Source organism: Apium graveolens, chromosome 7 (genome assembly GCF_009905375.1).
Source record: "Apium graveolens cultivar Ventura chromosome 7, ASM990537v1, whole genome shotgun sequence".
Taxonomy (NCBI): Eukaryota; Viridiplantae; Streptophyta; class Magnoliopsida; order Apiales; family Apiaceae; genus Apium; species Apium graveolens.
This window is the reverse complement of record NC_133653.1, coordinates 23,739,607-23,766,889: the sequence shown is the minus strand read 5'-3', so window position 1 is coordinate 23,766,889 and position 27,283 is coordinate 23,739,607. Positions and strand designations below refer to the sequence as shown.

The following is a 27,283-nucleotide window of genomic DNA, read 5'->3' as shown; positions in this document are numbered from 1 at the left end:
ATCATGGTCTTTATATTAGTACTTCAAAGTCTGCAGATCTTATTGTTTTTTCTGACTCCGACTGGGCTGGTTGTCCAGATACTAGACGATCCACAACAGGTCCAGCGTTTTTCTATTCTGGTGTTCTTGTTACTTGGCTATCTCAAAAGCAACACACTGTATCCGGATCAAGTACTGAAGACGAGTATCGTGAAGTTGCAAGTAGTGTTGCAGAGTTGTCATGGTTGTGCAATGTTCTGAGGGAACTTGGCACACCTCTGAAAAAACCACCTGTACTTTTATGTGATAATGTAAGTACTATCTATTTAACAGCCAATCCTATATACCATGGTCGCATTAAACATCTGGAAATAGATTTTCATTTTGTTCGTGAGCGGGTGGCAAGTGGTGCTATTCAGATGCGTTATGTTCCGACAGAGTTACAAGTAGCAGATGTTCTGACCAAGTTCTTCCAGTTCACCAGTTTCAGTATCTTCGTCGCAAGCTTCACGTAGCTTCTTCTAGTTCAGCTTGAGGGGGAATGTAATAGAGATCATGTATCTCCTTCTGTAATGTTTATCATATTGTGTAGTCATAGTCATCTGTAATATTCTCTATCATGTATTTAGGAATATAAATATACCAAAGGCAAGCTAAGAAAGGTAAGCCAAAATATAATTTTACATAAAATACAGAATCAAAATTTTAAAACCGTGACCTGCAAAGAAGAGTTTGGCCTTCCACTCTATAATCCCCAAGCCTAGTCTGTGAAGTTTCAAGAATGACTAAAATCTGTCCAAAAAAAAATAAAATCCAGCAGAATAGTAAAATACCTGGTAGATTAGCAAGTTGCAGTGGTTAGTATCATTAGCAAGCTGCTAGCTGTCTGTGCAGAGCACAAAAAGGTAGCTGAGACTTGCAAGAGGGTATAAGAAGTACCTGTCTGGTAATAATCGAGAAAAGTTTCTCTCAAGAGGTAGAACCCCAGAGAAATTGTTGTACTAGACTAGATATTCCTACAGCAAACGAGAAAGCATGTTTGTTAGGTTGACTATTACGAAAACAGATTAAAATGCTGCACAAGACAGTTGCGCTGATGATAAAATAAAGATAACGGCAGTCGGCAGGACCAGTTTCAGGCTTACCAGTTACCATACCGGTGCAACAAGCATGTCAGTCTTTGCTGCTGAGATTCAACTGCGGCCAATCAGTTGAGTTTCTTTCTAATTACCAGACAGTAAACAAACCAGTGCAAATGTATAAAATAATCTGATGCAAACCAATGTCGATTAAGATATAGACCAAGTCTAGATACAAACCGGTGTCGATTAATAAACCAATCCAGACCGAATTCAAATACAAACCAAGTTTAAATACAAACCAAGTCTAAATGCACAACAATCTGGTTAAGATACAACATATATCAAAAGTACATAGAATACAAGACTTAATGCATGCAAGTGTCAAGTTCTGCCTGCAGCTCTCACTGTGGTATTATTCATTCATCGATCACTGAAAAGCTTCTGCACACCCTGGAATTCTGGAATTATTTCTAGTACTGCATAATGTGTAGACTTTGAAGAATTAACAAAGTCTTTACTCTTTAGCTACTTGAGTAATGAAAAGGACCCTGCATCCACTTTGAAATAGAGCTACAAATTTCAAAAACAGGAAAAAAAAGTAGCAAGTACAAGAGATTTGAGATAGAGCTTAAAACATAAAGTAGCAAGTACAAATTTTTTCAGTTAACAAAAAAATAGTCTATAACTGAACACATGTTTCCACTCATAAACCTAGTGGACGATAGAACAATGCTACATACCCCGAAATGGATCCCAAATTCGTTCCCAAATGGTGCATGATGGTTTGTTATTTATGGGACTCACATGTATGCAAAGGGGTCCATTTAATTTATGAATCATTGACCAATAATATAATGACATCTCATTGGGAACTTCTATAAAAAGAGGGGCCAAAATTACTAGAGGTCGAAATTTAGAAACAAGGTTTATATAGAACCTTGTCTTTAGAAAAGAAAATGCTGCTGGAAGGGATTGAACCCTTGTCTTTCTCAACCATCCATGCTACTTGAAAAACCAGGGGTAGACGAAAACCCCCCGTCTCTGTATATCAGTTGACTGTCATATTGCAATTTGGACGTGTAAAAGCCTAGATCATAACATTATTATAATTATTACCAAGTTTAGGTTACGGTTCGATGGAAGATTCTGAAACATAGGATGGAAAAAGGCAAGGGCTTTGAAGGCAACGATGAGAATAAGTACCAGCACAACTCGACAATGTTGTTGGTTGGTAATTTAGATGAAAGTGTTACGGATGAGGAGTTGTATGATCATGTTAATCAATTTTCCGGTTTGGTGGTTTGGTGTACACGTGCCGACACTCGAACCCAGCAATGTTGTTGGTTGGTAATTGTTTTACATCTGCTCAGACTGCCATTGAGCAGCTAGATGGCGCATTCATTAACAACAAGCATGTTCAAGTTCATCCAATGCGGCGTTACTATGAACATACAAACCCCGAACTTCTATCTGTCTTAATCACTTCTGACAGCTCAGCATCCAAATCTCCTCTCTGGAATTTCTTTTCCAAGTATGGACCCATTATCAGTGTATCTGAATACACACATCATAAAGGAGAACGTTTTTGTTTTATCACTTTTGAGAATCCTCAACATGCTGCTGTAGCTGCTCGTGATGCACCAAACCATAAGCATTTTAATCGTGACTTTAAGTTGTCTGGAAAATATGCGACATGCTGCTGCGGATGCCTTAGATGAAGACAAAGCTGACCTTAAACAACTGCATGTCAGAAACTTACACCAAGCCATTACTGATTATTCTCTTAAGGCGTTCTTCTTTCGGTATGGTTGTTCATTTTCATGCAAGGTAGTTAGTATTATTCTCTCATTTCATTGATAGTCCTCTTTGTCACGTGCAAGTGTTTGCAGTGTCAGCTTTTCCTGCTTCTTCTCTTTTTTTTTTTTTAAAAAAGAAAATTCTTCCATACATACTCTATTTACATTATAGTTCTTGGTTTTAGGTCTTGCGTGACGCTAATGGTAGCGGCACCGGATCTGGACTTGTTCAGTTTGCAACTAATAAGGAAGCTTTTGAAGCTGTATGTTCTTTTTACAAAATCTTTTTCAACTGCTCCAAAAACTAATGGTTAAGCTAAACTGTTTATTTCCTTGTAACTTTAGCTTAGTGCGATAAACGGCCATATGATACTTTGTATAACTCTTAAAAAGTTAAGAAATAAAAGCCCAAGGTATACATATAGTGTGCATTTAGATAATTTAATGATATCTGATTCCTCCTTTTATCTTACTGTGCATTTAGAAAAGTTAATTAAAACTCTTAGTGTCCAACTGAAAGGAAACAAATGATATATGATTCCTCTTTTTATCTTACTGTGCATTTGGATACATGATAAGTTGCATGATATAGTTAAGTCATAGTGGTGGTATGAAGTATAGGGTTGGATATAAGATATTTACAACTTATTTAGTTGCTAAAATATACATAACTTGATTAATATTAAACTGAAGTTTTCCTGAAATTGGACTAATATATTGTGCGACTGATATAATATTGTTCAACATGCCGACTTGATTATTCTAACGCACTAAATAAAAACCCATTGTATCTGATGGCTAAATCAAGTGCATCCTGGATATTATTTTAGATGATGAATAGAATGATGGAGGGGTTGATAGCAGTCTGGTTGACCATGAGTCTGAAGTTAATTGTTTTTTCTGTTGAATCTGGTGATGAATCAACAAGATTGTTTTTTCTGGTAATGTCTGTTTCCTTTGTCCACGAACAAAATCATGGATATTGGTATAGCAGCAACTTATTCATGGTGTGAGGCTGCCTTCTGGGGGCTATTATGCCAAATACTTTTGTGTAACGATTTATTCCTGGTACGAGGCCTGTGTCTTTAGTGCCAAATTCTTTGTGCGAGCTACAACATGTCTCCACTTTTAATATTCACGTCTACAAGCATGATGTTCAAGGACAATGTTATATGTTGAATGGTGTTGTAATATGTGTTAAACAGACTCACCCACATTAGAGGTCGAATTTGAAATTTCTGAAAATAAGGACACATACACTTTCTAATTTACAAGATCCACAACATAATTTACCAATAAACTAGTTTTTTGCATAAAATTTTGTAGTAGAAATTAGTGATGCAAATCAAAATAAACATGGTTTGTAAAACTTTGCAAATTTGGCGTTTCTTCTCACAATCATTCTTTGCAACTTTGAAGGGGAGTTCCTTTTCCAGAGAAACGCTGTCGAGATAGAGTTTCACTCCATGAACCTGACTTGATTGACACTGAAAGGCAAACAACATAGCATCTTTGTAAATGTATGTTAATTTAATTGTACATTCTTGGTCGGTCTTAAGGCAAAAGTATCCTAGAATAGATAGCAGGTGTTCTAGTTGAGTATAGGGAACAGATGAACCATGCATCATTTTGGATTCAAATTATAGTTATCAGTAATAAGAGGTTATTAGGCTTGTCTAATCCTTGGTTGGCTAAAGATTTCTTTGTTGTGGTGATAGTATAAGTCGGTCTTAATCAATCTATTATGAAGAATTTCTTTAAAGATATTTCTTTTCTTAAACCAATGCAATAATTCAACCGCTAAGAATTGGGCATAACTCTTCCATGAATACACAACTGTGTATAGTCAAGCAGGGAGAGCATCTCGGCTGAAAAACTTTAGTTAAAAAACCTACAAGAGAAATATCCACAACAAAAATTATACAAAATCACTATTAATGGGTAATTCAATATTTGGTTGCTCCAGACAATTTATTCATTTAAAATTACTAAATTAGCCCACATAAATATATTAATAAATATCAAACTTAATAATATATATTAATTACGTCTAACTCATTAATTATGAATAATAATATATATTACTACTTCATTATTGCATATTAACAACTTAGATTATTAATAAATTCACAAGACATATTTATGTCAAATTAACTATGTTCAAATATTTAACATTCAAATACATATATTAAAAATTATAAAAAATGTATTTATTTCTAGAGTATAGTCATTCTGCAATACTCAAAAATATAATTTTAAAGTAGTGTTTCAACAATGTTTGTATTTAATACTTTTTTTGAGAGCTTGTATTTAATACTTTATTGCATTGATATACCATTTGTTTTAAAACTAACGAATCTAGGTACTGAAAATTTCAATGAGCTAATAATTAATTAAAAAACAATTGAGATAGGCGTTATCGTGAGTATTGCAAACTCAACCTAAGAAATTAAGGCAACTAACACAAGAAATAATTTTTACTGCACATCATGTATCAATATGATCTTAGTCTCTATCATGGATAGTGCACATCAAACATAATAAATTAAGGTAACTAATACAAATGAACTCAATATCTTCTTAATCGAATTACGTGATATTGTCAAATAATGAATATTCATTCTTAATGACAACAATCGTAGATTCAAAAATTGAAAACACTTCCGAGTACATCTTTTACAAACGTCATCTATCAATTGTCCGATACAAAATTGGAAGCAATTCAATCTAACAACACACAATTACATATATTTTATTGATGTAACATGTGCATATATTTAACACTTGTGAGTTTAAAAATATTTGTCCCCACACGGGTTATAAAGTAGGGAAACCGAACAAACTCATTGTAATAACCCCAAAAATTTTGGACTTTTTGTAACCCTTATGAATAGTGATTTTGCTGATTATGTTGAATAAGAAAACTTTTCATTCCACACTATGTAGCAGTTCTTTTATTGATATTCTGAGATCTTATTAGTACTCTATATGGTATATAAGTGTATGTATAGATCGTCGGAATCCAAATTCGAACACTTTAATTTTTTCCGAAAATTCACCAGATACCGAAAGAATTGAGTATAAGGTAACGTGATAAAAAGGATTTAAATTCAAGGATTATAAGAGAGGATCATAAAAGGAATATAAAATATTGAGAAAGGTTTAAGGGAACCCAAGTAATAAGATCTCAGGTATGATCCCTCAAACGATAAACAAGAACGAAAGTTAAGCGAACCGTATAACAGATAAGCGGTCATTAGCCAAGTAGTTAAGGGTTAATCAAAGAAGTTAGTGGATGATGATGTCATCACACCAACAAGGAGATGACATGTGTTAACAAGATGACTTAAGCATGGTGACATAAGCATGACAAGTGGAAAGAATGGTTGGTTGATTGTGAGCCATGCATTTTTCACCATGGTAAAAATAATTTAACAACAAAAGTGTATCAAACAAGCCAAAGAAAATCATAACACAAATTTGGAAGTTGACTTTGCCAAAGGAACAAGAAGCTCTCGGCTTCTTCATTTTAACCAAGAACAAAAATTCAATTTCCAAGATCCAAGCTTTGATAAATTGCAAGGTAATTATCCAAGGTTCCTTATGATTAGTTATGGCTATCCAAGGAGTTTAAACTTTCATTTCCTTCACAATCTCTTTCAATAATTATTGAAGAAGAGAGTGAATAGTGTTTTCAAGAATTTTAAATTTTTTAAGAATCCAGGTCGCATTTCAAGTATTATCATATCTATGCAATAGGAACTTTAATTAACATAAAAAACTTTCGTCTGCTCAACATGCTACTTTAAGATTTAAGCCCAAGCTTATAGTAGGCGATTGTACCGGGTCAAGGGAAAACACAAAGAGGTGGCTAAGAAGTCGGAGAAAGCCAAGAAAAAAAATACTTTGATCTTGTGTTAGCAAGTGAATGCTTTTGTTTACTTATTATCATCTTAGAGCATCTCCAATGGTCAAAAACCCTTAGCTAAAAATCTAGGTGGCATATCATATATATAATTATAGAGATTTTGTAAAAATAAATTGCTCTCCAATGGGACATTCCCTTTAGTTAAAATTTTAGCTAAGCTCATCATATTGGCTAAATTTGTTGAACCACTAGGGACCTGTAACATAACTCCACATCGTCTATTACCATATTGAAATTAAATATTCTATTTATAATAACTTGAATTAATATTAACATACCATTTTTAAAAATATATCCAATCATTATAGCCACTTCCGTTGAAGTACAATCTCTTACAGGTTCAGTAAAATTTAGATAATCAGTATTTTATATCATTTTAGCCAACCCCATTGGAAATACTCTTATACGAAAAAAAATACGCTTATAATTACAAAATAATTGTAATAATTAAATCAAATAATCTAATCTTATTAAATATAATAATCTTATAATTATAAGATTATTAAATCTTCGTGTTTATAATTATTTGTTTAATTATTTATTTTTACCATCTTATTGTACATATTTAATCTTGTATAGACTGCCAAGCATTAGTAAGTTTCTAAGAGCATCTTCCGTGGGGTGCTAAACAAAGGTTGCCAATATTGTCAACTCATCAATCTATATATACTATTATATGAAAGACGGTGCATTAAAAATTTTGTCGGTAGTCCTCCGGTCACTCAATCCAGAACCGTTAAATATTTAAGATTAAATTGATAATAACCGTTAGATAGAACCCAAAATTTATTATATAAATAGCTGCAAGGTTCAAATCCCACCAGTAACACATTAAAATTATAATTTATTATAAAATTTACTTCTAACACCATTCTTACCAAAAGTTACTCCAACAATTAGCATTCAAATTTGTCAAACTATTCATATACAAGTTATATCCTTATTATATAATATGCGTAAGGGGAATTTTATCCAAATTTTTGGTTGTTATGGTCCATTTACTACCAATTTAATATGAACCGTTAAATTTTTAAACAAATAGATCATAGCCGTTGAATCTAAAATAAAATAATATTATATAACCAATGATAAGTATGAATTTTAAATTAAATAAAGTTTCCTACCCTTTCAATAATTTGAACAAAAAAGAAGTAGGTATCCTAAACCAGACAAAATAATAAATTGCAAAATTCATTATATATATTTTTTTAATTCTGGATAATATTTTTTGGACAAAATTTTTAAACCAACACTGGATTAAACTTTAATTCGTGAGTTTTGTGTGCGCTATAAAATCGTCAAAATGTGATTTATAGAAATTAAGATAGAGCCAAAATAAAATTAAATGAAATTATGTATTTTGTTGTTTGTTTGAACTTTATTTTTTATTTTTTTAACTATTTCAAATTAATGATTATTTGTTATATAAAAAATAAACATTTGTGAATTGTACGACGAAACACTAAAAATTTTGTAGTCGGTTCATCAATACTGTATTTGGGTTTATATAGTACTTGAGTTTATATTATACACGTGATTGGTTTTTGTATCTATTTTATTCATGATACTTATTTTAAAACTTAAATAGAGATAATTTGATCGTCTGTGTAATGACATCGAAATAAGACAAAATAATACACAATATTCATCTTAACGAAAACAAAATTATACTATTGGTCGAGTTTAAAAATAAATTTAAAACAAACTACGTATAATAAGTTTAATTTAGTTGGTGTAATGGATTTCGGGCTGAAACAAAATAATAATTAGTATTGATTCGGCTAAAAAATTATAGAACTAATCCACGATAAACAAAATTAAAATCAATATAAATTCTATCGATTAAAATAAAATAATATGTACTATTTATCTGAGTTAAACGAAAGTATATATTAATCCGGCTTTAAACAAAATAAAAAACAAACTAAATATTATTAGTTGGATTTAATTAGTATAATGGGTGTCGAAATAAAAAAAAATTAAAATAAAACTATACATGATTTGTATACTACTAAATCGGGATAAAACTTATCGTTTAAATTAAAAAATAATTGTATTTCATAAACACACATAGAAATAACAATAATATTATATATTTCAATTAGTAATGTTTTTTTCCACTAAATGAAAACTATAAAATCATATCATTTATATTTAATATAAGCATAAGACACTTTTTATCCAAAACTTTGGTCATGTACCGCCAAAACAATCTCAATCGTTGATTTGATATAATTAAAAATAGACGATTAAGATTATATCTTATTATAATAAGTTTTTTTTTGCCAACCTTATTATAATAAGTTTAATTCTTAATAAAATCACAAATAGAAAATATGTACATTATTCTACTACTATTCAAATACCAATTATGATACAATATTTTAATACAATCCTCGATAAGAAAAAAATTAGGAATTTAACAAATTATTAATATAAAAGGATTAGATCGTTCTACTACTTTTCAAACACCAAAATATGATATAGTGATATTGCTATTTAAACACCAAAATATATTATACAATGATATAATATGATTAGATATTTTATTCTATATTATAATAATTCAATCCACATTGTATATTTCTAGATATTTACATATTTGTTGTAACAATATATATGGACATTACAAAAAATATAAATTATATTTTTCTAAAAATAATAATAGGTTTTAAAAAACCTTTAAGGTAGCATAATTTAAAATAGCTATATAGTGTATAATATTGTTTATACTAGGTAGGGTGCCAAATGTTGTCAAAAGTTTGATACTTTGGTTAATACCATAAGCTTCACATGAGTGGCCAATAAGAATGTCATGCTAATTCATGCATATGATACTTTACCACTATTCTTGGTATCCTATTGGAGATGCTCTAAAGCCTGCTAAAGAAAAGAAATACTATGGACGTGGGCGAGGTCCAAGAGGTAAAAAAATTTAGATGTCTTATATCCTGTTTATATCTTTGTAAGATGATGAATGATGGCACCAAAGATTAGGTTCTATTATATCATGGGAGATCCAACTGATATAAATGGTCGTCTTCTGCCGTACTTTGCAGTGCACTTATTACTCCGAATACCTGCACAAACACAAGGTTGGACCTGATTTCAAACATGAATATTAAACATCACTGCAGCACGGTTTCAGAGGTATAACCATTGTCTCAGACCATTTCCTTGAAGATATTATCTGTGATAAAATTTTGCAATAGACAATAGCGACATATTTTGCTGCCAAAGTTTTAACAGAATGCAGCAGCATTTACTATTTTATAATATCTTTCTACATTGACCTGCTCAAGCCTATATAACAGAATTCCATGAATGTTAGGAACTGTATAGAAAATGGCAAGCAGTATGAGTTTGGTGATAGAAAATATAGTTGGATTGGGTAATAATTATATGGATAGACAATTATTATCATAAATGAGTCGGGTAATAATTGTATGTGTTGATAATTATTATTATAATGGGAATGAGTAATAATTGTATATGTAGACAATTATTATTGTAATCAGATTAGGTATGTCTTGTTGGTTAAATTTGTGATGGCTATATATACATAGTCATGTTATTATTTTGATGTATGCTTGAGTATTGTTTGACTTAAGTATCGCTTGAGTGAATAACGTTTGGTGAGATTGATTGTATTATTGATAATTATTTTGATTAAAAATACAAGTTGGGACGTGGGTTTTTCCGCGTCATATATTGAGTGTGTGTTTTGCATTGTTTATTTGATTCTATACTTGTGTGTGTTCCCCCTAACAATTGGTATCAAGAGCCAAGGTTCATGATGGAGAAAGTTGGGGGATTTAAGATTGAATTGTTTAATGGAAGAAACAATTTTACCTTGTGACAAAGCACGGTAAAAGATCTGTTAATTCAACGAGGGTTATATGCGACTCTCAGAGGGAAGAAGCCTACTAAAGTTGATGATACAAAATGGGGAGACATGAAGTTACGTGCGGCATCAACGATCCGGTTGGCCCTTGCACCGGAAATCAAGTATAATGTTCTTGAAGAGGACAATCCCAAGAATTTGTGGGAGAAGTTAACGAAGACTTATCACTCAAAGTCTTTGACCAACAAGCTGTTTCTCAAGAAAGATTTGTTCGGGCTCAAGATGGAAGAAGACGGAGATTTAAGAGATCATCTGAATCGTTTTAATGGCATAATCAATCAGCTGAATAATTTGGATGAAAAATTGAATGATGAGGACAAAACTGTTCTACTACTGGTGTCTCTACCGAAGAAGTATAATACTGTGATGACTTCTTATTGGTTGGGAAAACGAAGTTAGATTTGGATGAGACTATTGTTTTTCTTCTGGAGGCCGAAAGATTGATGAAACAAGAATCGAGTGACACATCTGATGGAAGTGCATTCGTGGTACGTGCGCGTGACACGGAAAAGAAGTATGTTAAGAAACATAACTCTAATATCAGGTGTTTTTATTGTGAGGAAATGGGTCATATACAATTTATGTGTACAAAGGCAAGAGAAGATTTGAGAGAGTTGAAGAAAAATCGAGGGGGTAGTGTTTCGCTTGTAGAAACTGATGAAGATGTTCTTTTGGTTCAAGAAGAGAAGGGATCAAAAGAAGAATGAGTGATTGACTTGGGATGTTCTCATCACATATATGGTAGGAGGGAGTGGTTCTCGTCCTACAAAAAGTGTGAGGGAAAGATTGTAACTTTACCGAACGGTAAAACGGTAAAGGTTGCTGGAATTGGTGAGGTAACAATGAAATGCCACGACGGTTGTGTTCAGAAGTTAACTCAAGTAAGATACATACCGGCGGAGTTAAATCGAAATCTAATTTCGTTGGGTAAATTAGTTGATTTGGGATATACTGTTATGATGAAGAACAGTATGTTGAAAGTCACTAAAGGAGATTTAGAGATACTCAAAGGTCGAAAAGAAAAGAGAAATCTTTTTGTAATCGAAGGAGGGGTTATTGTTCGAGGGGAGGTATTGGCGGATCGACGTTGATGGCTTGATGGTGACCGTTAATTCGGTTGTGCATGAAATCATATTGGGTTGAAGGGGAGGATTGTTGGAGTTAAATCAAATAGATAGTATGAGCTTGGTGATAGAAAACATAATTGGATTGGATAATAATTGGATGGGTAGAAAATTATTATCATAATTGAGTTGGGTAATAATTATATGTGTTGACAATTATTATTATAATGGGAATGCGTAATAATTGTATGGGTAGACAATTATTATTGTAATCAGATTAGGTATGTATTGTTGGCAAAGTTTGTGATGTCTATATATACGTAGTCATGTTATTGTTTTGATATATGCTTGAGTATTGTTTGACTTAAATATCACTTGAGTGAATACCGTTTAGTGAGATTGATTGTATTATTGATAATTGTTTTGATTAGTAATACAAGTTGGGACGTAGATTTTTCTGCGTCATATATTGAGCGTGTATTTTGCATTATTTATTTGATTCTATACTTTGTGTATTCCCCTAACAAGTAGTGCCTTCCTAACACAAGTCCCGTAATAGGCCCACAGGGCCAAGATAAATGAAGAGAAGGCATGCCCTATTCCAAGCGTCCGCATCAAGACATCGTATATGTTAAACTGAAGCTACAACAATTCTGTTAAGAGTATAACATCCTAGTTTTAGAACCGTTTGTTATTTAACATGATATCAGAGTTCGGTTTAAGTAGTGGTCTCGGTTCAGGTCCACCCACCCCCGTTTATTTAATTTAATCAACCGGTATTCGTATTGGTTTTGTATACAAGTTGATGAAAAGAATTAAGCTAAATGGCAGACCTTTAAAATACATTCAACATTTTTGTTCCTCCCTAGAGAATTACTAGTACTCTATCCCATTTACAAATGACCACATTTCCTAATTTTAGTTGCCCCAAGAACTTTGCCCACGTCTATTTATTGTGGTAAATTCTCTATTTTCCATCATACGTATTGACAACTGGGAGGATGAAATGATTTTGATGCATCTACTCTTCCTCTACTGTCTTTTCTGTATAAAAAAGCTTTGTTTTCCAAATTTGTTACACTAGTAGTTATTATGGACGGTGGTGTCTTGGTATACTTGACAATCGTTTGTATCCTGAAAATTGGTTTGTGACAAACCCTTAAGAACATGATATTAGTTTAGCAAGAGGCACAAGGATGTATTAATAACTAATAAGAAACTGGTGCACAATCTGCAACTATCCAAAATGAATATTTAGAATTCCAACAAAAGATTTACAAAGAAAATGTGACCTTTCTTATTACAACAAAAATGTTAAGAGTAGATGTTAAGAGTATATCACAGACGTGCTAAGGACATGTGAGCGTCAACTTAAAAGTATTTGAGTCTTGATCAAAAAACTTGATTATAATTTATTGGTATGGCGATTGCAGATTTTGCGGTTCAGGAGGATAATCCAAAACATGACTGTTGTTCTTCTTGATACTCATGCTCTTCTTCTTTAACATCTTGTTTGTATTTTTGTTACTCGTACTACTGGCCCCGCAAATGAATGCACTGGCAAAATATGAAAGTAGCCCTCCATCGGAATACCTCCTATGACGTGGCCTCGCTTTTGATTCCCGTTTGACAGCATTCTTAGATGGAAAGAATGACAGCCTCTTGGCCTGTTGGTTGATGCTATGGTCACCACCACCTTCTATCCATTCGTTGAATACTGCTGTCCCAACACCTGAATTGCCTCCAATTGGTGAATACAGCCCACCATTATTGAGTGCAACTGCTATATCTGATGGTAAAGGTTTCATGTTTAAATCAACCGATCCACGTTCAGGATCGCTCAACGTGTTGTCATCATCATGTTCTTCCTCATCTTCCAGATATGCCATCCGTTTGCTGCTCTCTGAATGACTAAGACGATGGCTAAGTTGTCTAATCATGTATCTTCGTGAAGTATGCTCATCATCTTCATTCCGATTTCTAATTGTAGTATTCACAAGATTAACAGTTACAACCAGAAAACCTTTGAAGTCACCTGACGGACGACAAATCTGAAGGGTCAATGGCTTTTTCATAATTTCTGAATGAGGATTTTTCAGCAAAATTTCAATAGGAAGCCATGTGGTTCCAATTGGTTTATTGCTTAACCTTGAAATATTGTAAATTTCCATCATAAGAGCTGATGAATCCGATGACAAGAACTTGTCATCTACATTAAATACCATCCTGTAATTCCACGAAGGATTGGTGTTTCCCTTGTGATCCACAGGCGTAATCTGTTTGTGATCAGGGTGTGCCCATGCCATTACATACGTGTGCAAACGTTTTGAAACAGGTGGCAAGTCATGGGCAGAAATGACCTTGACTTCTAGAATTTTGAAAGGGAATTTGTTCATTGATAAAGTTGTCATGGAAGCCGGACTTGTCATGGAACGTTCCAGGGTCGACATGGTGGTAGACTAGTTGGCTTGCTTGTCGATGGCTGTGGTTTGAGGATGACAAGCAGGTGCAGGGTTACAACGGTTACAGAGAGCGAGATTGCATCTAAAAATTGGTGTTCAGAGCACAAAGAACACAAGGTCTGAGTTTGGTTAACCTTTTTTCTTATTTCTTCTGGTCAATCTACCTATTTCCTAAATTCGGCAAATGAATAAAAGATGCTACTTTGAGTGATTAGTTTGTGGTTCTGGATTAGTGATCATTCTTTGGTCCATCTTAATTTAAACTATTGTCCCAAATTTTCTCCAAGACTAATTTAGACCATTAGCACAACCATCATCTTTAATATCATCCTTGATCTGTGTTTAGACAATTCATGCATTTTTGTGGGTTATAGATAAATACAAGGAATGTCACTTTTCAAACTTTATACCCATTTTGTCCATATTATTTTAAATCTATGATATGTTATTTTAAAACTCCTCACACTCTATCCCTTTCTGATAATTTGATGATCAGAGTTGTGACTGGAAGTCTGGAGCCATATCTACTATCCTCGAGAATCTTTATGCTACAATTAAATTATTGATTTCATATTATGGTAAATGAGATGAAATGCGACAAAATTATCAACCAAACTGATTCTAACTGATATATAATTGTAGTTATTACTGACTTCAACTCTGTATTTTCATTCTCAGCTATTTTCTTCTGATAATGCTAGCAGTTTTAATCTTTTGAATTGCAGGTTAATAACTTAAGATAACAAAATTCATGTTTTGGCCTTTCCTCCTCTAAATAAAACTGTGACGGCAGAGAAACTAATGGTAGATACTACACATCTATAAAAGTGAATTTAAACTAATGTTCGCATAATCACTTATCCCAACATTTCCGTTTTCAAAACATTTATGTAATACTCTCGTTCTGCTGAAGTCTTAATCATGATTTCTCTGCAATTTTAGATGCAAAATCCATGTTTGAAGGAATGAAGTGCTTAGGAGTGATTGGACCAAAGAATCCCCACATGCTTCTTTCATCAGCCTACTTCAGGGTTGGTCTCGACTGTCGACCCAGAAATGGCAGATACTTCTATGTACCTAAATGCCAAGAATTTGTGGATCAGATGCATTAATCTCCCCAACCAGATACTTCTATATTGTAATAGTATGCTAAACTTGTATGCATTGAAATAGGCTATAATTAAACATCTTGAAAATGAACCATATGTAACTGATATAAGAACGTACAACATTTTGATCAACAAATCTGATGGGGCCGGTTTTTGGAGAAAATGCAGCAGAGTTTCCAGTTGTTTCCTGCTATAAACATTACCTAAAGTTTTAACAAAGCATAAAGTACTTGTTTCAGCCTGTTCAAGTGAAGAGCAGATTGCACAATCCAATCACACCATCAAAACAATGCACTGATCAACAAGGATTGTAAAGCCATCGTCTCGCTAACTCAGCTTCACCAGTCTAGTAATGTAAATCACAACTATGTGTTTTCTCACTGCACTTTGCACTATCACTTGCACTTAATTGTGAAAACTCAAAACAAATTTTTAAAAATCAGTGTAAATAAAAAGTCGTAAACAATAATCCAAAAAACATCAATTTGACGTGTAAACAATTTATAATTATCGAAAAAAGCTTCTTTTAACAAAATCACAACTTGTTAAAAATTTTGTAATTTCACATGATAAATATTACTAAGTTAGTATATTTTTCCTACCAGAAATGAAACAATAAATATTTATTAAAAAGAATTATTTCGAGAATATTGAGGTCCAAAGTCAAATAAAATAAGCTGTATAAATTGAAGTAGATCTCTACTTTACCAACCATGATGTATGACAAGCAACCCATTAAGCCAAACAGCAGTCATATTCACATATACATACAATACATACACACAACACTACTACTGTGACAGAAGAGTATAAGGTGTTGTTTGGTGGGCGATTAAAAAATGGCAATGAGGTTATGGGCATCAAAGTCTGCTTCTTATTTCAAGATTTCAGTCTTCAACAGAGGTTTTGCTACTGGTATATCTCAACCCCTTTTATTGCATTTACTTTTTTTTATGTGTTTTGGTTATGAAAAAGGCTTGATCTGTGGTTCTTGGATGTAAAGATCTGATTTTTATCAACTGGGTTGTGCTTGTTTTTGTGTTTTGGTTGATGTATTGCTGAGTTGTTTAGGTATTTTATATATGGATTGATGTAGGGTGGCGGCATGCTCTTTCTTTTAGTGTGTGTGTGTTTGAGAGAGAGAGAGGGAGAGAGAGAGAGAGAGAGAGAGAGAGAGAGAGAGAGAGAGAGAGCAGAGGGAGGGGAAGAGAGAGAGAGAGCGATGAGAGAGAGAGAGAGAGTCTATAGTTCTCAGAGTATTGTTTGTTTAAATTTTTTAATGGGAGGTTTTGATGATTGCTGGTTAGTAGTCTTAATTATAGTAGTAGATTAGAAATCATTGTACAGCCTTAAGAGAACTTGTGCAGATTTGTGTTCAACCTTTTATTTCTTTTCGCTTAACTTTAAATTGTATTCTTTATTCTTTAGAACTATAGGCTACACTAAGAATGGGTTTGTCTTGTAAAGATATAGGATTGTTAACCTCTTTCAGCAACATTTGTCTATGTAATCATTATCTTCCATAATCTAATTATTAATAGTATCTGTCTGTAGTTCAGAAATATCGCATATGTTACTGTCAATGTGCAAAAACGCTTAGGCATTCATAATATTGTTCATTTCTTCATTTTCTGATTTAATCTGATGATATGACATCCGGTGTTTGTGTGTGTGTTGGTGATACTGTGATTGTTTTTTGCATGAGATGAAAATTTTTAAGAGTGTGTCATTGAAGGGTTGATAATGATAGAATTAATGAGATTATACAGGATTTCATATCTTAGGATTTAGTAGCTTCTAACTGCGGATGAGTAGCCATTAACCACAACATGTCTTCTTAAATCTGGACGTTCACATTTTCTGTATGCATCTCATAGATACCATAGTATATGTTTTGCTGCTAGATGTTTGACATCTGTTCTGCTTATATGATTTGTGTGTGTAGTGTAGATAGTTACATCAAGATTTTCTTTATTCTTTAATATGTTGTTTTTCCAAATAATTTCAGTCTTACAGATTCGACCTCAGAGCCACATATATGCAACCTTAACATTTTATTCTGTTATTGTTTTTTGTGGTCGGATTTTGTTTGAAGGTGGCATATTTTCAAGTATTTCCATAGCTAATTGAATTTGCGGTACATGTTTACCCTTTTAATTTTGCAGTCCTGAAAGATCTGAAGTACGCTGACTCACATGAATGGGTAAAGGTCGAGGGTAGTTCTGCTACCGTAGGCATCACTGACCATGCCCAAGATCATTTAGGGGATGTGGTGTATGTTGAACTACCCGAACTAGGAACTGCTGTTACACAGGGAAGCAGCTTTGGTGCAGTTGAAAGTGTAAAGGCCACAAGTGACATCAATTCTCCTGTTTCTGGGAAGGTGGTTGAGGTTAATAAAGAACTCGATGAATCTCCTGGTTTGGTGAGTTGTTTGTAGCCAACACTCTGGTATTTTTCCCATGAATTTGACCTGCTTAACTAAAATTGTAAATTGAGAATATATATGTTCTAGTTGTGAAGATAAGGACCGGTCAGTAACGTTCTTTTAGTGCACTGTGCACATTTTGAACAGGCAAGTGAATGTTTAGATAATCTGTGAGCTTCGCTATAAATTGACTTTATGCCTTTTTTCTTTTTCTTGAGTATATTTTCTAGTTAAGTTTACATTTTACAAGTATCAAGCTGCATCATTGTTGTGTGTGGGGGGGGGGGGGTCATTGATGTAACTTTTTGTATATATCTGGATTCTTTTTGTATACTATTAGTGACACTTAATATCAAAAGCAATTTGGAGTGTTCAACTAGCTCTCCTCTTTGGCAACGATATAAAATTGCAGAATGACTTGTGTAATTTGTCATCATACATTGAAGAGGCTAGAGTATTCCAGCTTTTTAAAATTGTTGAATGCACTTGGCATGCCTTGGTTAGAAAGTGAAGTAAATCTGTGGCTCTGTTACGACAGTCAGCATCTCAACCTTGTGACTCATTCCTTCGGTCTAGCGCTCTTCGGGCCGGGCCACGCCGAAACCGGGCCACCGCTTGGGATGGAAATGGCTCAGCCCACATGCATCATTTGAGGCTTAGCTTTATATTTAGCATCATCTCATATTAGTGTTTCTCATACCAAGGTTCTATCCAAATTACAATACAGTGTCTAGATTATACGTTGAATTGCAAAGTCTAGATAACATAGACTCTTAATTAGTTGAATTGCAAAGTCTAGATAACATAGACTCTTAATTAGTTGAATTGTTAGTGTGCCAAGTCTAGATGGTTACTACTAAAGATTGGTGCATATTAGTCTGTGTCTGCTTCCCATTGCGTTTACCATACTTAAATTTCATAAATTTAAACATTTTTTCTATTTTAGGTGAACGGAAGTCCGTATGAAAAAGGATGGATCATGAAGGTGGAATTGAGCAACAATGATGAATTAAAATCTCTCATGGATTCAGACAGCTACTCGAAGTTTTGTGATGAAGAAGATGCAAAGCACTAGTGATTCCTACTACACGGTTAAAGGGTGTTCTTAAAGCATCAAACCTGAATGGAAGTTGAATGGATGCTTTTCTGGATTTGTTTTCTCTGAAAACCAGTTAGTATAGCTGTGTTTCTTCTTACCTGAGCAAATGTTTTATCTTTGGATAACGTTGTCTCTATTTTAAAGAATAATTTTGATGGCTTTCCAGCTATTTACTTGGAGGATTATATTTTGAAATTGCAGCAAAATCTCACCACCTCCCTTCTGAAATTGAAACTGAAACTAAAATTAAAAATTTTAGGCAAATGTGAGAAAATATTTATTTGATTTGCAAATTTGAAAAGAGTTTTAGGTATATTTGCACAGGAATACAGGATCTCCAAAAAACTTTAAAGAAATGTTTTAAGAAGATTTTAAGTCCTGAGTTGCTAATTTATTAATTAATTTTCTCCTCATAAATAAAATGAACCCAAAAAAATATCTCAAGTGATGAGATTTTAATTTATTATATTAGTTTTCTCTTCAAAAAGAAATGAATGCTATGTACATACAGACAGTATACAGATACCAATAACTAAAACATGATATGTCATTTGCGAAAATTTATTGAATTTCATTTTGAATGGCTCACATTTTATGTATACATTTTGTACTTGGAAAATTTGGCATGATCTTAAAAAATTCTTACATAAAGCATAGACAGTAGATGAAAAAATTTAGCATGATTGTTTAAAATATGTAATTCATAACCATTTTTAGATCCTTGGCCATGACAAATTGACAAGGTATATAAACAGATATCCATATAACATAACATGATGATAAAAGTATAGACTCAATCCTGTTTCGAACAAACTTGGTGACACGATTTATGGTTTTAACTTTCCACATGGTCATGACCCGACAAGGTCGAAACCTCCATATAGAACTAGTAACTTCTGGGATAATATTTACCAAGGATTAGTTATATCTGAAAATCATTACTACAAAATAGCACATTTTGCCTTTCCAGCTTGGTCTCGGAGTTCACGCTCTGCTCTTTCTAAGCTCTCCCTCAGTTTATGAATTTCATCACTTGATTTCATTTGAGCGGTCTGCGCCATCTTTTGTGCCATCAATCTTGCAGCCTTCTCTTCTGCGAGCTGCTGCTCAAGCCTAGCAGTGGTCTCTCTGACCTTCAACTCAACCTGCCGAATGACAGTTTTGTGATCAATTTTTTTTTCTTCAAAAGACTTGGCTACTGATTACTGAATTTTCCCATCAAACATTTTTAATGGTCTCAAGTAAAATATCTTTAACAAAAGTATATTTTTTCAGTACCTAATTATGTTTATGAAGACTATTGTGTGCAAAGTGCATCAATACACAACTTAGATCATTATCCGATTGATCTTCACAATTTAATAGCTTGCCATGCATAAGGTTACCCAGATAGTTCTATTTTTCCAAGTCAATTAAAAATTCCTGATTATCAACTCATGTTATCTCTGATACTCAGAAGCAACTACTATATTTCACTGTGAAGTATGAAGTATAACAGTCATTGAGAGCACTGAGCACTATATGAACTGATATAGGCAAGTAACATATGCGGAAAATAATTGTGGCTAGAGTTTAGAGATACCATTTCAGTTAATCGCTTAATAAGTTTCTCCTCATTTTCCTGCTTAGAGACTTCTGTCTGATCATGAAGCATCCTAGCTCCTTTCTGCAAAGAGCACTCAGTGTTGTAATTACCTTTAACACAGCAATAACGTATAATACTGGATAAAGAGTTACCTTGAGTTCCACGAATAACTCATCTGTATATGGTTTTCCACCACTCTTTGCTACAACAAGGTTCACAAGAGATATTAGCTCTTGAACTTGTTCATCTTTCTTTCTCCGGTCAGTTGCTCTGTTATTGAAGAGCACCCGGCGATTCTCACATTGATTGAGAAGTTCCTGTAGTAGGTCCAACAAATATATCAATACACCTAATTGTATTAACAAATTCACTTAACCTAATATCTTTAAGCATATTTTCAATTACAAATCTACATTGAAAACCAATTATAAGTATGTACTATTGTTAAGAGGCAGGAATGAGGTAGGGCATGTGATGAGACATGCATGAAGGGGATGTGTGCATCACTCTTCCAACTAGAAATCGCACAAGTCAGTAAGTTACTACTATTGTGTTAGAAAACATAATAAATAGAATAAATATTAAATCAGTTACAAATCTAAATAATTAGTGTGTGCATCAATTATGAATTTGAAAAAAAAAGGATTTAGTGGGAATAATAATATTTCCAGCTTTAATCTAGGGATTATGAGTTGGGTTGGGGTTATAAATAGGGAAGCCATTTCTAAGTTTGAGACATGGAAGAAATAAGATTGACTTAAGTGTGTTTGTGGAGAGTGGGTGGTCTCTCGAATACCACCTAGTTTTGTGTGTGTTTATCAATAAAAAGAATTCATATATATATATATATATATATACAAATAGCAGGACTGGATTGGTCCTAACAGTGGTATCAGAGCACCTATGTTCTTGGGGCAGACAAGTGCAAAACAAGTTAAAAATCGAATCGACGACTTGTAGGAAAAAAATTTGAAACGTTGCAAACAAAATTCCTGAAGTTGGATATTGAAAAGTTTCAAAAAACATTTCTTTCCTCAAAGAAGGTATGGTAGCCATACTTGCAAAAAATGGACAGAGACTACTGGACCATCTCTGTCTGCTCGTGAGGATTCGCAAGGCTTGGAACAGGCCAAGAAGTCGGTCCACGAAACTGAGTAGAAGCTGAAGGGAGTACAAGCGAATGATAGAGAGCTTAAATCAGATTTTCTAAAAATTGAATTTGGAAAACTTCAAGAAGATGAAAGGACTCATCAGCAACCACCAATATTGGAGGTTTTAGGGCAGATTCCGGCAAATTCTAATAATGGCAACAACAAAGAACAAGAGACTTGTTTGTTTGATGTCTCATCGCCTCCAAACTCATCCATGAACTCTTTATCACAAAGACTTGAAATAGTCATATTCGAAGGCTTAAAACTTGAAATAGTCATATTCGAAGGCTTAAAACTTGAAGGTAGGTCGTTAAAGGCTGAAAGTTATTTTGACAGTTTTTTTGAACTTGGTAACCTCTCAACGCCAACTAAGAAGGTCTGGTCGGTTGCAGTATACTTAAGAAATGATCTTTTGTTCTTGGACTATTGCGGGGAATGTCAACGGCCTTCTTGTAACTGGGAGGAATTTAGAAAATTATTGGCAGAGAGGCAGGCATTAGGCATTCTGGATTAGAAAGAAAAGGAAAAAGAAAGAATGGAACAATTTTCTCATTTGAACCTTGAGGACAAGGTTCAAGTTTGGGCGGCGAGTAATGTTAAGAAACATAATAAATACAATAAATATTAAATCAGTTACAAATCTGAATAACTAGTGTGTGTCTCAGTTATGAATTTGAAAAAAAGGACTTAGTGGGAATAATAATATTTCCAGCTTTAATTTAGGGATTATGAATTGGGTTGGGGTTATAAATAGGGAAGCCATTTATAAGTTTGAGACATGGAAGAAATAAGATTGACTTAAGTGTGTTTGTGGAGAGTGGGTGTTCTCTCGAATACCACCTAGTTTTGTGTGTGTTTATCAATAAAAGAATTCGTTTCTTTATATATATATATACAAATAGCAGGGCTGAACTCAGGGGAGGAACTAGGGGGGGACCGAAGGGAGCCCCGGTCCCCGCTAACTGCGGAATAACCCCAAAATTTTAATATAAAATTTTAAAATTTACTATCAAAAATTTTTTTGGTCCCCCTAGAAATTGAGAATTGATTATACAAAATTTGAAATTGAGAATCGATTATACAAAATTTTATTGATTTTGTTAATTATTTCATTCAAAATAATATTGATTAGATGGAAATCATGGAATTTGTTCATTAATCTTAATAATTAATAAATAAACATATAAGATAAAGATAGTACAATTTGAAACAAAAAAAAGATGCTTAAAACTAAAGTCTTGACTCTTCCAGCATCTACTGCAACATCTGAACGAGCTTTTTCTGCTATGAAAATTGTGAAAACAAGTCTTCGCAATCGAATGGAAGATGAATTTTTTAGGGATTATTTGATAGTGTATATTGAAAAGGAGATTGCGGAGAACATTTCTGCCGAGTAGATCATTGATTCTTTTTATTTGATCAAAGAAAGGCGTGCACATCTCAAATAAATCGTATGTTTTCTACTTATATTTATTTTGGTCCCCCATGTTAGATTCCTGGTTCCGTCACTGGCTGGACTGGTCTTAACATATTGTGTTTTCAGAACTAAAAAAATACATTGTTATAGTAATTCATTATCTATTATGTGATACATATTAAGACTACTGCAATATCAAAATTGATTGTCTTGGAACCAGGAGATCCATCTGGTTTTAGTAAATAATGATTTGGGTCTAATTTAAGACAGCCTTAAACTTATCTCTCTCGATGAGAGTCAGCCGCCCCATCTTCCTTTAACCCTAATCATCACACCTCCTTCTTCACCCTTTCTACCCATCTTCATCTCTATCTTCATCCTCTCTCTTCATCCATATAACATTTTTATCATTTGTTTTTAACTTTCTTTCAATAAATATCGGATTTTGTTCAAAAATTCGGTTCTTTTTCGTTTCGTTTAATTGAGTTGTTATTTATGTGTTTGATTGTCTCGCTTTGTGCGATGTGTTTCGCTTTATGCGATGTGTTGAAAATGGATTTTACGGTATATTGGGAGATCTGGATATCTCGCATCAACAACACTTTCGGCAGATTTATAGCTGGTGTCCGGCAGGTAGATAGCTGGGGTGCTTTTGGAACGGTAGTGAAAATCGCATGTGCTCACCTCTCACAAAATATTTTTGTTCATAACATGAGGGCCCTCTCAGATTTTGCAACTGAGTCCTCTGAACATTGTACTATCCATGGAATTAATGTGAGGGTCAATTGTGAAACTACTGTGTTCGGTGGAGATGCAGACTGGATCGCTCGAGAAACCATTATCTTCATTTTTAATTTTCAGAATATTTTTATTCAGTCAGTTAAGCAATCCGGAAACAAAGAGGCTAATTATTTAGTTCTTCTATTTGTTTTTTAACCTTGTTGCATGATCAATTGGGGGTTTGTCCCGATTGAGTTTTTTTTCATGTTAATGAAATCTGCTATAAATTTGACAAAAAAAAGACAGCCTTAAACTTTATATTGTATAACTAAGCGAAGCTCTGAAGCTGAGAAGAGTTGCTGCATGCACATTTATCTCGAATTTCCGGCCTCCAAATTCACAGTAACTAAAAATCTAAGAGGACCAAACAAAGACATTGCATTATCTGACAATCAAGAATAGTCAATACAAAATTAATTGGGTAATTATCTTCCAGCATTTTCTATATACCAATCTTAGGATCTCAAATTCAACAACAAGAAGCATAGGTACAGAAAAGAAAATTAACAAAAAAAAGTGAATAAGAAAAAGAAGCAAGTTTTTTAAATTTGAAGTCAAAATTGAGCTTTGTAGCAGCATAGACCGTTCCCCTACTGAGAACTAATCATGGGATTAGCATCTGATAATTAGAATTTTTTATACTTTATTTTCACAAACATAGATGGCAGTATAAGAGAAAGCATAGAACAAAAGGAGTGCCCCGGCAGTTTATATAGAACTCATAATACAAATTCTCAATGTATGATAAACAGGTAATCTGGTAGACGAAAAAAACATTGACTTGAGCACAAAATACCTTTAATGGTTCAGGACAGTCACGACCTAGGTAATCTTCCAAAGTTTTTTCATTAAATTCCAGTTCATCCCCGCCAGTGAAAACAATAATCATGTAATCGGTTATTTTGTTCCCAAACAACGTCCTCAGGCTATTAACAGCTTCTGCTTCCTCTTTTGAAAAACGAGTCCGGACTGAAAGAACGACAAGAACAGCATGGATGCCATCCTTGGCCATGTTGATACATTTAACAATCTCTCTTCCAATGAATTCGGTTTCAGCAGAAAAATCAAACAACCCTGCCATTGATATTGTGTAATATTTAATGATTTTCACGTCACTATGTAGTTCCTTTCATTTCAATTCAGCACAAAATAAAGTTTCTTCCCTTGAAAATGAAGGATTCCAAATAATAATTATGTACATTTTAGTAGATAAAATAGCAGTATCCAACTAAATAACTAGAGAGAAATCATACCAGGAGTGTCAATAACATTAAGAATCTGGCCGTCTTTTAATACTGTCCTTTGCATCTCACAAGTACGAGTAACACCGGCTGAGTTCGCATCAGATACAAATGCCTTCTTTTGCAAAATACTATTTCCTGTCGCACTTTTTCCATTACCAGTACATCCAACCAGAACTAGAGTTCGAGGTCCACCGGACGGAGAAGTTAACTCCCAATCATCATCAATTGAACTCCCACCCATTATAGAATTACGTTACCTAAAAGAAGAACTTCCAAAGGATCCATCATCTAGGATAAGTACATAGGTTATTATTCTTGGTAGCTTGTATTATTTTTTAACTTGTTCTAGGGATTGTATCAAAGGGTCTTCATTCTTTGATAGGTTTTATCTAAGAACAGAAGTACAGCGACACATGCATTTAGCAAACACGAAATGTGAAAAAGATACTATTTTTAACAGATTCAGTAATTAAAGCCCTGTCCTCATTTAGCCTGACTTTACTGTGGAAAAATTAAAGAGTTATCGAAATCAATCAGCTAGTAGTCAGCTAGTAGTCCACACTACTTAACACTACTCGAATTGCAATCCAATCGAATCCCACATCAAGAAACCTACTTGGTACTTCATAACAAACAAACATCCCCACTAACTACAACAATTTTGATGAAAAACAAAAGCAGATGTTACATATTTACAAACTTCAAGAACTAAAAGCAATTTCAAACTAATTGTAACATAAATGAATTGAAGTGCTTTATCAATATCTTGGATCTAAAAGAATCATAATCAAGTCTTGACTGATAATTATATAACAATCTCTCTCTCCCCCCCCCCCTCTCCCTCCCTCCCTCTCTCTCTCTCTCTATCTATCTCTCTCTCTCTCTCTATCTATCTCTATCTCTCCATCTCTCCCCGTCTCTCTCTCTCTCACACATACATATGTTACTATGTTAGACACTAGAAACAGATCAAAGCAAGGATCATAATAATAAAAACCAAAAACCCACAAAGATTAAAGTAGTGCTAGTAGCTGAAGTAATACCTTGGAGGATGAAACAGCAGGGTGTGAAAGAGAGGACCAGAATAATATTGAACAGTATTCAAATAATCAACTTTTCTTTATCTATATCCTGCGTAGAGTATAATATAGTAAACTTAACATGTAGGACCCTGGAAAATGACAAAGTAGAGTTTGACACCAACTCTGAGCTCCGGTTGAATACGATTAATACTTTTTTATTCTTTTTAGAAATTTAGGAATATTTATTAATAAAATTATTAATAAAATTAAATGGGAAATATAAATTTTGTAGAATTTAAATACTGATCAGACTTTTTATTTAACTTACAAACATTCAAATTTTTAAATTATTGAATGTGATATAATTTGATATGCTTTCTTATGATTGGTTTGGTTATCACCGTCGGATCTTTTTAATTAAATAATTTAAATAATGAAGATTTTTTTTTTGTTATGATCATTGATCTTTTTAATCAAGTGATTGAATAATAAAATATAATTTAATATGTTTTCTTTTGATTTGGTAATCCTTTATTTATGACCGTCTAATTTTTTAATCAAGTTATTTGAACAATTAAATTCAAATACTCAAGTACTATATGTATATCCATATTGCTGAGTTTATCTGCCCAATTTTTCAAATTAATTTTTAACAGTACTGTCAGAGCTCTCATCTACTGTCACGGAAATTATTCCTGAGCAAAACATGAATACACCAGGTAATGAGAGTCTTTATTTACTTTATAGAATAATAATTTTATGTCCTCATGCTATGAAATTTGAAGGTTTTCTTTATAAACAGGACCAGATTCTGTGACAACTATGAGGTATTTATCTGCAATGATGAGAATGAGTTCACATAACATAGTAACAATACACTAAGCACAGGGACTGAGCATAGTATATTATCGTAATATCCTACATATGTGCGTTTAGTTCCCCCAGCATTTCAGACTTAAAACGTCTGACGGTTGCATCACTCTCCACCTGCATGTCACTCTTCCAAGTGTTACCAGTAAATGGACTGGCAACCAGCTCAGTTCCAATGACATTATCATTTAAAGATTGTAAAAATGCTATTTTCGATTGCTCACTATCGAATTTGATAGCCCATCCTCTCAGCTGACGTGGATGCTTTGATCTTGAGGCAGCATTACCATGCTTAGTGAGCGCAACCACATGTTTAACCATATTTGCAGGAATGTATCGACGTAAAGCTTCAATGTGGCTCCG

At 33.5% G+C, this 27,283-nt stretch overlaps 2 protein-coding genes and 1 long non-coding RNA gene across 4 annotated transcripts; 2 read left to right on the top strand and 1 right to left on the bottom strand.

Moving 5' to 3' along the window:
* Positions 1-9,622: 9,622 nt before the first annotated feature.
* On the top strand, positions 9,623-15,482 carry LOC141672370 (uncharacterized). Its single transcript, XR_012555480.1, has 3 exons — positions 9,623-9,710; positions 9,845-9,935; positions 15,158-15,482. It is a non-coding gene; the product is annotated as an uncharacterized LOC141672370 (long non-coding RNA).
* Positions 15,483-16,043: 561 nt separating this feature from the next.
* Positions 16,044-19,036, top strand: LOC141670445 (glycine cleavage system H protein 2, mitochondrial-like). Its single transcript, XM_074476285.1, has 3 exons — positions 16,044-16,239; positions 17,490-17,749; positions 18,699-19,036. Exons 1-3 carry the CDS (start codon positions 16,164-16,166, stop codon positions 18,825-18,827), a joined length of 465 nt encoding a protein of 154 aa, XP_074332386.1. The 5' UTR covers positions 16,044-16,163; the 3' UTR covers positions 18,828-19,036.
* A 559-nt stretch (positions 19,037-19,595) lies between these two features.
* Positions 19,596-26,223, bottom strand: LOC141671928 (immune-associated nucleotide-binding protein 9-like). Of its 2 annotated transcripts, XM_074478377.1 has the most exons (6): positions 26,072-26,223; positions 25,038-25,285; positions 24,581-24,858; positions 20,589-20,753; positions 20,434-20,517; positions 19,596-19,996 (listed from the first exon to the last, which is right to left on the bottom strand). In XM_074478377.1, the coding sequence occupies exons 2-6, from the start codon at positions 25,267-25,269 to the stop codon at positions 19,793-19,795; spliced, it is 963 nt and encodes a 320-aa protein (XP_074334478.1). In that variant the 5' UTR covers positions 25,270-25,285; positions 26,072-26,223; the 3' UTR covers positions 19,596-19,792. The 2 variants fall into 2 exon arrangements, with proteins under 2 accessions (XP_074334478.1, XP_074334479.1); XM_074478378.1 differs by lacking the exon at positions 26,072-26,223 and having other exon boundaries at positions 25,038-25,297.
* Between the last annotated feature and the right edge of the window lie 1,060 nt (positions 26,224-27,283).

Coding starts and splice junctions, on each gene's coding strand:
- LOC141670445 (XM_074476285.1), top strand. CDS start 16,164: ATGGCAATGAGGTTATGGGCATCAAAGTCTGCTTCTTATTTCAAGATT. Junction 16,240..17,489: donor CAACAGAGGTTTTGCTACTG/GTATATCTCAAC, acceptor TTAATTTTGCAG/TCCTGAAAGATCTGAAGTAC. Junction 17,750..18,698: donor TCGATGAATCTCCTGGTTTG/GTGAGTTGTTTG, acceptor TTTCTATTTTAG/GTGAACGGAAGTCCGTATGA.
- LOC141671928 (XM_074478377.1), bottom strand. CDS start 25,269: ATGGGTGGGAGTTCAATTGATGATGATTGGGAGTTAACTTCTCCGTCC. Junction 20,754..24,580: donor ACTGTCCTGAACCATTAAAG/GTATTTTGTGCT, acceptor GACCTACTACAG/GAACTTCTCAATCAATGTGA. Junction 20,518..20,588: donor AGTTATTCGTGGAACTCAAG/GTAACTCTTTAT, acceptor TGCTCTTTGCAG/AAAGGAGCTAGGATGCTTCA.